Below are 12,044 nucleotides of genomic sequence, written 5' to 3'. Positions count from 1 at the left end.
ACACTGTGTACGGACTATAATTTGAAAAATATGGTAGTTCTGGTTGATGGGGAACACACGACCAGCTCCGCTCACCCTTCGCGGCCAGCAGCTGGAGGTACCGGTCCAGCTTGCCGAACTTGACGGCCACCCTGGCGGCAGTCTGGCCCAGCCGGGCCCTCAGCTCACGGGATTTGGCGTCTGGGCTGAGGGCGGCCGCTCCCAGGCTGCGAGAAGAGACGTCACGCGCCCACATGTTTTACTCAAAGCACATACACTGGGAGAGGTTGGCAACCTTTAGGACGTGACCAAGCAATCCTGGCTGGGAGTGTGGAAACCAGGAAGCGGAATGTTACCTCCACCACCTTGCACTAGAAAATTTCAGACCGATCCTGATTTAGTCGTGCCTAGATTGCAGTGACCCGTCGTCGCACTGAAAATGTGTCTCGTTAAAGGGATACTACAACGAAATTTCGGCGCTCATTTTTTGGTCTATATGTGTTCAAAAAAAGCAGTATCACATCGAACATACCAATATCTTGTTAAAAAAGTCTCGAAAAGGAATTTTAAAATGAATTAAATGATTAGCAAGGAGCACCTGGTGGATGTCGCTAACGCCTCACTTGAAATGCCTGTCTAAGAACCTTGACAGCTAGTGACGGTGAGTGTCACACCTCCGGCCACGGTGAGAGGAGAGGGGAAGGAGGAACTCCCCTCTTCCCGAGAACACCTTTTGTGTGTCGCAGAAGTTGCTATTGTCCCCCTCGAAGATTATAGAAGATTAACCCGTCACTCAAAATTCGTACAAAAGCAGCCGCTTCGGTGGCTGGAATGACTAGGCCGTCCTCTCGACGTCAGCCTCGCCATAGACTTGCTCGTCCTGAGACGACCTACGTCACGATTGCGTCGGATGTCACGTGCTCTAAGCTGGGCCTTCTCCGAGCGCTTGCCAGAGTGGGCCATTTATAACAAACAATACAGCCATCAGGCTCAAAATACAAACATGCTATTGTCATTTACGGATATTGTGGATCATATTCAACCTATTTTTGAACACGACGGGAATACTTCAAATTTCGTTGAAGTATCTCTTTAAGGTAAGCGTATTTGACTCTGCACACACAATAAACGCAAACCTCCTCATCTCAAAATCAAATTTGGGGTGTTTTACATGCCAAACCAACGACAGACATCTGGCATGCCCCAGCGGAGGACTGAGGGTTAATTTTGACCACCTGGATATTGCTTGACGTGCAACTGAAAGCCCAGTTAGACGGTGCCTTCTCCGCAATAAGCTTCCGACAGATTGTGGCACCTCGACCGGAATTCGAACCCGCCACCTGGGGATCTGTAGGCCAGCGCTTAGCCTTGGAGCCACCGAGGCGGCTTAATTTCCTTATCTGACACCGTCGCCTAAAACAATCTAGCCTTTCATTCCTTTTTGTTGTCTTAAAGATGGTTTTCCAATACCGCCACCACTAAAATTAACACCGTGGGTGGCAGCACCTGGCGGGGTCACTGCAAACCTGTTCGCTCATTTGCTTGGGACATGGCCCGGGGAGTCACCTTTTTAACCGTTCCCTCAAATTGATTCAAACTCTCAGGTTCAATTGAACCCCATTAGGATTGATGACATCTAACGTTTCAATCTTTTAGGCCAATTCTATAACATACTATGCTTAACAAGCTCCAGCATTATCTTGCATGACATAAGCGACCATTTACCTATCTTCTGCATTGCAACTCTTTCAACCGCGAAAAGTAATCTGAATAAAGAAAAACGTCACCGCAAAATAAACGAAGAAACGCTAAGAATTTTCGGTTACTTAATAGATCAAGAAAAGTGTGAAGATGTTTATAATGAACATGATCCGACAAAATCCTATAATTACTTCCTGTCTAAATTTGAACACTGTTATTATATAGCATTTCCTCTATGTGAAACAAAAACCAAGCCTAAAAAAATGAGAAAACCGTGGATAAAAAATGATTTATATAAAAGAATAAAAATAAAAGACCGCAAGTACCATGCCTTCATACATCATCGCGATCTAAGTTTACTGTCAGAGTTTAAACAATTTAGAAACAAGTTGAACTCTGACTTAAAACAAGCAAAATGTGAGTATTATAAAAATAAATTTCAGCATATTCACAATGACCATCGAAAAGTTTGGAATACAGTAAACAACTTAACAAACAAAAAGCAAAAGCGCTGTAGTGTCACGGAACTGATAATCAATAACGCAAGTGTGGCAGGGAAAGAGCTCGCAGGCGCAATAAATTCGCATTTTATCAATATTGGCACGTGCGCGGCTAAAAATACAACTAAAGATGCCTGTGTAAGATCAAAAAATACACAAAATTTGATTATGATTGCTCCAACGACTTATGAAGAAATTTATAAAATAATAAATAGTTTAGATAACAATGTGGTTGCAGGTGAGGATGGAATTAAAGCTTTACCAATTAAATGCACCGCTTGCATAATAAGTCCAGTATTATCGAATATAATAAACAAGATGCTAGAGACTGGTGAGTTCCCCGATGAGCTAAAAGTTGCAAAACTAATCCCTGTGTATAAGGGCGGAGGAGAAACTGAAGTTAATAATTACAGGCCGATATCTGTTCTCTCTTTGTTTTCAAAGATATTTGAACGCATTATCAATGAGAGGCTAAATATTTTTTTAGAATTATTTCTAAATTCCAGTATGGATTCCAGAAAAACAGGTCTGCCGAATCAGCCCTGATTGAAATAAAAGATAAAATAGTTAAGAATATTGAGAGAAAACTTGTCACTCTTGGTTTATTTTTAGACCTAAAGAAAGCTTTCGACACCGTACAACACGGTATCTTACTTAAAAAACTTGAAATGTACGGAGTACGTGGAGTGGCGTTAAAATTAATTAAAACTTATCTCACAAATTGGTACCAATACGTGTGCATAAATGATACGATACTATCTAGTAAAATGGAAATAAGTTACGGAGTTCTTCAGAGCTCTATTTTGGGGCCGACGCTATTTCCAGTGTATGTAAATGATACAACGGATATGCCAGGTTGCCCCGAGATGACAATGTGTGCAGATGTTTTTTCCAGGTTTAACAAAAAAGAGCGTAGAAAAATTAGCCAGTGAATATCTTACAAAACTATCCAAATGGTTACAAATAAATAGTTTAAGCCTCAATACCAATAAAACTAAGTATCTGATTTTTAGGCCAACGGGGAACCGAGATGACAGCATTATAAACATCAAATTTGAAGGCACGGTACTTGAGCAGGTGGTTGAACAAACATTTCTAGGTGTTTGGTTCACTGAGGACTTTTCTTGGAATACGCACGTCAGCAAACTCAGAGCCGACTTGTCCTGAGTTACCGGCATTATTTATAAAATTCAAAATCTAATTCCTGCCTGGCTTAAACTAACGTGATATTACTCCCTATTTGATTCTAGGATCAGTTATGGCATCATGGTGTGGGGTACAACAACAGCTACAAAATACAATAAACTAATCATTTTACCAAAAAAGAGATACTACGGATATGTGAAAATTATAAAGACGACATAAGGATTTTAAGAACGCAGCCACTTTTTATCGAGTATAATATTCTTAAGGCAAATCAAATTTATTATTTCAAACTCTCAAATCCGCAAAACAAATAAAAAAAAGAAAAAAAAAAAGTTACTTTATTAAGTGATGTGACTTGTTTAAGAGTGACAGTGGCTGAGTCAAGTTGCGGTTAACTGTGTTTATTATAGCGAAATAAAAGCGTCTAGTCAAAACCAGCAGAGAGCATCTTCTGCGTGCGGGGGAGTGATCCGCCGCTGCTTATGTTTCAGTATTAAGGTGGCGATGCAAGCGAGTTGGTTCATGACTTCTGAAATTGGAAAACAGCGCGCAAAAAGACGAAGACGACGAGAGAAGAGCACAGGACAAGCACTGACTATCAACTGAAGTTTCAGCCAGGAGAGAGACACGAGAGGGAAACTCTGCCGGGCCCCGCTCGTGTAATCGGGGGTGTCGGGTTGCTCTCCGTTGGTTGGGGAACATGGCTCGTACCGCTGGCTCGTACGACGCGTACGTAGCATTAGGAAATGTGTTTAAAAAAATAATTGGAATCCACAAAATGTTTGGTTTAATGTGAAGTAGAATACCCATAGTGCAAGTTAAGGCAAAAATTAATTGTAGAAAATGCAATTCTAAAGGAAAACAATAACACCCAAAAAGAGCAAAACATTTTAACAAATTTCTGAGTTTAAAAATATTCAGTTTTTGTCATGAAGAATTTAGCTTTTTCAGATAATGAGTACCTTAACTTGTTCCTCAGGAAATTTCAGGCCAGGATACCACTGAATGAAATCTTTACACTTTCAAAATGTCCAATGATACATTTCCTCATACCACCATTTCCTGCCAAAAAGTGAAACTGAGAAAAATGCATTTAAAGTTTCAACTTTAGGTTTCTTCCTTTTCCGAGGTAGGCAAAATTCACCTGTAGCATTGTTAGCACCTTCCTCTTTGAGACTTCGTTGCTCCCCTGGCCATAGCTACAAGTTTGCGTCGTTTATAGATAGACTGGCAAGAAGAGGCAAATCATACTAAGGAACAGCAGCAAAGCAGGAATAGGATCTGAAGATACTGTGAAAGGGTGTTACTGAAGATGACACAATATCATGTCACCGGGCAGGGCCACTTGTAAACCCTGTTTCGGGTCTCAACCAATTAGATTGCTCACACTAAATTTTCAGGATTTTTTTCTGTTTGGATGTATTCGCAACTTCAATTCACTATAGAGGGCGCCACTCGTTTTCCAATACGGCCGGTAAAGTGAGGGTCGGAGATGCGTGCTGCTGCTGAGCCTGTCTAGTGTGCTGGCTTCAGTGAGCGACACAAAGTATTTCTGCTTATACGAAGAGGCTAGGGTGTTACGAGTGCAGGTCACCTATTTTTTCTGAAAACAAAAACGGTGTTCAGCGTAATACTTACACCAGGAGGCACGTTTTAATTCTGGAGCGAAACCGAAACTAACCTCTATTGTGGATTTAACTTCTTGGTATACATCTTAATTTCAAATTCTTTCACAACACAAGATGTGTCTCACATCGTAATTATTTAGTTAAATAAGTTGTTCGCGGAAACTTTATTTTGTGACATACGTTTTCGGTCCAGGCCCTTCAAAATATCGTGGAGATTTTAGTGTCCCTTTAATGATAGGGTCTTTCATACACCTTAGAAGTAACAGAATAATGCATTTGTTGAAAAAATTGCTGCTTATAATAGTGCATTCTTACTGCCTTTTCTCGCTAAGGTCTTTGTCATGTGAAATAATGAACTGCGGGCCTTTTAATTAATTTTTGGATATTTAGATGATTAACTGCATTCAAATTCCCAGCACAAGAATAACGGAATAAATCCAATTTTCAGAATATGTGCACAAAACGTATAAATTAAGAAATTCTGTTCTCACTACAAAAACACAGATGGAATACCTGTCAGACAACTGAAGTGTGTGTGTCTTTTAAAGCAACGCGTGAAGCATAGCACTTTATATTGCATAAGTGTTTAACTGTTTGTCTACCTTGATAACTATGTCAGAGTTTTTCATATGCTAAAAAGAAAACAGAATGATACCTTTCTGGAAAGACTATTATGGTTAAATAGAGTATTCTCGTGATTGTGGCATTAATTGAGGGCATACATTTTGCGATGTGTGTTAATATTATTATTAAAAATAAGATATTTTAATATATAATTTTTAAAGCATGAATATAATTTGTTGCTTATGATCTAATTTCAAACGTGCGAACAAGTATGACAATCAAAAGTGTGCTAATTATCATCACTGGTTCAAATTGCTGCATTTTTAATTACCGAGTTATAAAATAAAAATAGTCTAATATCAATTAAAACATTCTAGCTAATGTGAGAAATCATGTAAACTTGCATTAATTGTGGGTAAAGCATATGGTGCTATCAAAGTCGCGATTTTTGACAATCAGCAAAACGAAAAGTTGCAGCCAGTAACTCCCTAAACTAAATGCCCTCCCTAAAAAGAATTACCAATCTTTTTATAACATTTAGTTACTCTCATCTTTGCGCGCCGTCTTATTGCTGACCTCAGCCTTTCCAGTTCGAAGAAACGCCTACCTGCTTGCATGTTTGCTCACTGCAGCATGTTTCGTTGGCGTCGGAAGCCGGTGAAACAGTAGTGACTTTTAGTATTCCGTATACGAGCGAACGCAAGCTGTGTGTTTGCGTGAGTTTTACGAGTTCCACACTGCGCATGCTCGGAGCCTAAAATTGCAGTCTTGGACTGGCGCATGGCGATGACGCGCATGCATAACGTAGAGCATGCAACTCTAACGGAAACGCACTACGATTGCGTTTGCTTCTAAACACCATACTAAATCTCTCTAATAAAGTTTAATCCCATACCGGCTGCAGCACTACGTCGGGACAGTGAAGAGTGTTGTTTGCATTCAGAAATGACATTTCGCGAGCCATGATCACGAATAGTTCCGCCGTGCCCGCTGAGCAGGAGAATCGGAGGACCCTCACTGGACCGCTTCCCGTTTCCGCCACAGGAGGGCGAGCAAAGAGCTGGAGACGCGAATAGGGTTCTCCTGGCCATTGATACTTTTAAACTTTGAAAACTTCTACAGGCTAAACCCAGAGTAAATGGCATTTCCAATGAGGGTGAGATGTTCTGGCTATGTCAAATGAGTATGAAGCAGTGCTCAATAAAAAACGCAAAAGACTAGCTCCCTGCGGACTCCGAGTGCTGCCGACATGTAGAAAATAATTTATTGTAAGATAAATCCTGCATGTTTATAAATGAAAGTTTTTGAAACCATTCTTTGGAAAATAATAAATATAAACAGATCAATTCTGAAGAAAACATTTTTTCTAAAAATTTTAATTTCGAGGCCATATCCACCCATAAAAAAGCATCTTTTGCTTGAGAACAAATGGAAAAAGCTCTTCTGTACGTTCAGTTGCTAGATATTAATTAAAGGATGACGGGTGCTTGGATCAAATAATCAACTGCAGGCGTAACAAAACGTTCTTGTATGAGAAATTTATCTATATAAAACCATTTGTCACTGCAGAGTGGAAAGGCCAAAAACAAAGACATCCGTCTTGTGATGTCGTGAAGTTGGCCTTTTCTAGCAGGCCACAAGCTCCACCCATTGGCCTAACTCTCGCGGTATAAATTGCTCCCTCTCAGAGGAGCACGCCCACCTGAGTGCAACGTACGGCAGCAGTTTGTTGAGGTAGCACGCATACTTGGAGACCGCCAGGGATAGCTGCTCCAGGGCCGGGCCTCCGTCCTTTACCGTTCGACGAACCGGAAAGAATGTTTGGGGTCGGACAATGTTAAAAGCCAATGAGGTGAACCGCACATTAAAATGAACCACCTTTCAGTAACGCGAAAAATAAAACAGCCTAAAAAAGACAGAGGGACAGGCGTAAGGAATATACAGGCACAGTGCTGTCCTCCTACTAATCACTGTGTCCATGTAGTTTGTTGCAGATAGACCAAAAGGAGCATGCTTGCTAATGGCAGCGCGTCACCGGCAGCAACAGCAGGCCAATAGGAGCGTGCACATCTGTATGTGGGATGCGCCATGAGCCAAAAATGGCGACGTGTTGCAGCTATCCAATAGGAGCGGCCGTGGTACAATCAAATGATGGCGGTACTTGGATGAGTGAGGGTATACACAGCACTTTAATCAAGACTACTCGCAATGACCGGGGTCTATTAAAATGAACATAACGTTTTTGTAATGTACCTCTCGTTTAAAAAAAAAAGGCGGAAAATGATGGCAATAGTTTAAGTAACAAAAATAAAAGAAAATGAGGCTGCATAACAACAGCGCCAACGGCGCTCTTGCTCCAAACAGGTTTCATCTGCATGTCATCTGCTTTCTTTCACTGATTGGCTACACCTTTTGGCGCTGCCCCTGACGCCATCTATGAATAGGTCTGCCAAACGCGCCGCATCACTCGACTCTGTCGTCTGCGTCGCCATTCGCCATTGACCCTAGAAAGCCTTTTGGCCCTGTTTTTTACAGAAAGGAAACAATGCTTTGTTATTTTATAAGATAAAACCGATCTGTGAAATACACCTTAGACGTAAAGTTTTGATAGAAACGTGCAGGTGCTGACTTTTACGGTCCATTTTAGATCGAGCCTTGGTATTTCAGGCACCCTATACATTAATGCGAAAGCATTATTTGTCCCATGGAGCGAGCCAACATCATCAGTCTGAAGTGAGAAAAGGGCACCTTAAATCCTTTCTCCAAGTGAAGCCAGCTCCCAGCTATGAAACCACGCGAAAAGCTAGCCAATGGCACCGAAATTCCCCGCGCAGTAAAGCTGATGGATTTTCGGCTTCAATCCCATTAGCTGGCACGCGTCGACGAGGCTCCCATTCGCCGGTAAGAGACACAGCACAAGCGCTACTTTCAACTGACTTTTATTAAGACAACACAGACCATTTATACACCCAATCGGGCTTCTTGAGAAGGCATTCAAATTCTCTGTCTGTTAAATGAACAGTCTCGGCACTTATGCATCTGTCGCCCCCTTGCATTCTGATGTTGAATGACTCTACAATTGTCTCGAGATCTTGTTTCTTAACTTCCCCAGAAGTTTTGTTCCTTCCAGTTCAGGGGCACAAGGGCATCTATCACAATGAATAGCCGAATTGCCCGAGGGGGAATTCCTACCTTACAGCGCGTGCTCTCATGCCCTGTCGTTGACGCACCTGCCCGTTTGACCTACGTACGCATTAGCACAGGGTTGTGGAAATGTCATACACGACCGAGGATTTTATTCTTAGAATTCAAAGGAACAATGCAGGCAAGTTGATTCATTCTTACAAACAGGGGAAACAGCACACAATAAACAAGGACAGAGAAGTGAGTATGCAAAGAAGAAAACACCCACACACGTGTTGACGCGATCATGACGTAATTGTTTTCTTCATTGCATGTCATTTCAATAAATGTTTAGTTGAAGTTCAGCACTTGTCCTGTCTAGTCTCCTTCTCTGTCCTTGTCTATTGCGTGCTGTTTTACCAATTTGTACTTTTATTATTTCAGATATTTTATTTATTTACTTCCATTTATTTTCTTTTTATTTCTTTATTATTATTTTATGTCTATTGTTTCCATCCAAAACCCGCCGCTCTCGCCGGCACGTATGCATTCAAATGATATTGTTTACCATTTCAGACCAGCCGTGCTAGCAACTCAGTGGCTACAGTATCCGACCGCCACCGCACCGACCCTGGTTCGAGCCCCGTGGGCCCAAACTTCATATATAGCCCTAACGCCTGCAATTCTCCTAGCGTGTCACTCACTATGAAACTTGTTTGTGCCAATTTTTTCATAAAAAGACTACTCCTAAGACACATTTTGTGTATAAATGTTGTTTGATAGTTCAGCGTCAGCCCAGGCAGGCGAGAGATCTCACCAGAAGGTAGAGTCCGTCCCTGCAGACGGCATCAAAGTAGCTCTGGTAGGCCTCCTCTATGGGCTGCAAATGGGACACGTTGCTGTGCAGGTGTTCCGCAAACTGAAAAGGAACAAAAATCCACGCTAGGACTTAACTACCTTGTCAACTGATACACATCGTAGAAAACTGAGCAAGCACCCACCCAATAGTTCAAGATGAAAAAAAAATGTGTGTAGGCACCCATTAGGTTTTGAGAGCAAAAGCAGATGGGGCACATGGTAGGGTAGGTTCTTCTTTGGTCCCAGGAAACACTATAGCAGTACAGGGATCTGGCGGAAACCCTCATATGTAAAGCAGTCAAGCCACTCTCAAAGGCTGCTTCACGCCGGTGCTTCCGCACCAAGGTTTGTACCGGCGCACGCATGTAAAGCTTCACGCGCTCACTTTACCTGTACAAAAGCTTCCGAGTAAATAATCAAAACGATGCAATGAAAAATGTTGTGCAAAGAGACGTTTGTTTTAGCTTTTCGTTTTATGGCATATTTGGAAAAGCAGCAGATGTGGAAGAGCATCTCGGTGGGCTCGAAAGATTGTCGGTGTTGGGACCTCGATACAGACCCGTCACGTTAACAGGGACCCCATCAGAGGGACACTGATGGGGTATTTATGCTTGCCAAGGCTTTTATTTGTACATGACATACCACCCATGACATACCACCCAACCACCCAGAACACAAGTTGCAGCTCGAAATTCGTTTCTTTCCGCACGCAAACCGACGATCGAGAACTGGCCAATTTAAGTCACGCTCACTCTCTTCTCCATGGTCACGTGCCGTTTTCTATGGTTGAGACAAAACCACCAAATACCGCAAATATGCGTGTAATGGCCGCACTCATGTAATAGCCGCACCCCTAACTTTAAATAAAAAAAGTCGAAAAAATATATTTAAGAATTACCCGTGTATAGGCCGCACCTACAATTTTAGAATCGTAAGTGCAACCATTTTTTTTTTCTTCAAGTATTGCTGGCAGATGGCGCCCCCTTGGCTGCGGCAGCCAACAACATTGAGGCACTTTATCCTGTCTGTTTGCGCCTCTCTCTTTATCTCGAACAATCTCAAACCAGACGCAGTGTATCTCTCTGTGTTTGCGAGTACCCCCGGTTTCCCGCTGTCACCCAGTTCAGGCTTTTGGATGGGGAAGTACACCAGTTACACGGCCGGCTTTAAACTCAAAGTTATTGCCTTTGCTCAAGACAACAGCAAAAGAGCAGCCGGGTGAAAGTTCGGCGTCGACAACGCCGAGACCCCGGATGCCGAGACGACGAGATAGGTTCCGAAGATGAGTGATCTACTACGGACGACTGAAAAGGACTTTGCACGCCTGTGTATGCAATACCCATAAACGTTTTCCTGTTCTACCAAGGTGTGTGAGTACTTCCATTTAATGAAGGCAAGTAGTGAAACTTTTGGCGAAAAAAAAAAAATGATTTCCAAAAAACTTTTTTATGTTTCTCCGTGTAATGGCCGCACCCCTAGTTCTCGCCCGAAATCATAAAAAAATACTTGCGGCCATTACACGCATACATACGGTATAATCAAAGTCGTGGGTCATCGAAGGCATGCACTCAATACTAAAAATAGAAAAGAAATATGATACCCAGTTGTTTGCGGCTTCTAAAAAGCCACAAAAATGTTGATCGAAAAAAGAAAAGAAAAGTTGCACAGCTACGTGATTTTTGCCAACTTTCTCCCCCTCTATTATTTCTTCTTTTCCCCAGTTCAGTTTCGGTTTCGAGCAGTGGCGTTTTTATTTTTTTTACTTTATTAAAAATATATGCGGTGCTATAGCAAAATATTGATTGGGTAGTCTTCTAACGCTATAATAAAGCGCCTGGAAAAAAAATTGTAGAGCCCTTTCACTTCATGTGGAGATGGAGGACCAGCGAAGCTCTCATTTGTTTTTATGTCTAGGACAACCTCAAGGACGACCTTAAGGTCGACGCCTAGAAGACGACATTTAGGACAACCTCAAGGACGACTTCTAGGACAACCTCGAGGATGACGCCTAGGGGGCAATGTCTAGAACGATTTCTAGGACGACCTCAAGGAAGACTTCTAGGACGACCTTGAGAATGACGCCTCGAGGACGACGCCTATGATGACCTCTCGGACAACCTTGAGGACGACTTCTAGGACCTTGAGGAAGACGTTTAGGACGACCTCAAGGACGACGCCTAGAGGACGACCTCTCTGACGACCTTGAGGACGACCTCAAGGACGGCTTCTAGAATGACCTCGAGGACGACGCGTAGGACGACCTCAAGGACGGCTTCTGGAATGACCTCGAGGACGACGCGTAGGACGACCTCAAGGACGATGCGTAGGACAACCTCTAGGACAATGCTTAGAGATGATAACAAGGGATCAGGACCTCACTATCTAATAATGCCAAGGAAGGCTGACTCACGCAAGTTGCCCCCTCTTTTTATTTTTATTTATTCATACTTGCCACGACCAATGGGGAGTTTCCTGTTACTTGCGGACACATTTTTTCCCAGATCCTAGCGCTTAACAGCTTCGCTGTAAAAATTTGAGGAGGTGT

At 42.4% G+C, this 12,044-nt stretch overlaps 1 protein-coding gene across 2 annotated transcripts in view; it reads right to left on the bottom strand.

Annotated features, from left to right (window-relative positions):
• LOC8029740 (protein phosphatase 1 regulatory subunit 21) overlaps positions 1-12,044 on the bottom strand; it is an 87,749-nt gene that overhangs the window by 45,654 nt on the left and 30,051 nt on the right. For both annotated transcript variants that reach the window (XM_029985463.4, XM_042287200.1), the window contains exons 9-11: positions 9,459-9,560; positions 7,221-7,309; positions 76-206 (exon numbers count right to left, since the gene is read on the bottom strand). In XM_029985463.4, the coding sequence (XP_029841323.1) occupies positions 76-206; positions 7,221-7,309; positions 9,459-9,560 (322 nt within the window). The remainder of the gene's footprint in view (positions 1-75; positions 207-7,220; positions 7,310-9,458; positions 9,561-12,044) is intronic.

This window comes from Ixodes scapularis, unplaced genomic scaffold (assembly GCF_016920785.2).
Source record: "Ixodes scapularis isolate PalLabHiFi unplaced genomic scaffold, ASM1692078v2 PGA_scaffold10__122_contigs__length_95168666, whole genome shotgun sequence".
NCBI lineage: Eukaryota > Metazoa > Arthropoda > Arachnida > Ixodida > Ixodidae > Ixodes > Ixodes scapularis.
Note: the sequence above shows the minus strand (reverse complement) of the source record. Positions and strands in the feature narration are given on the sequence as shown.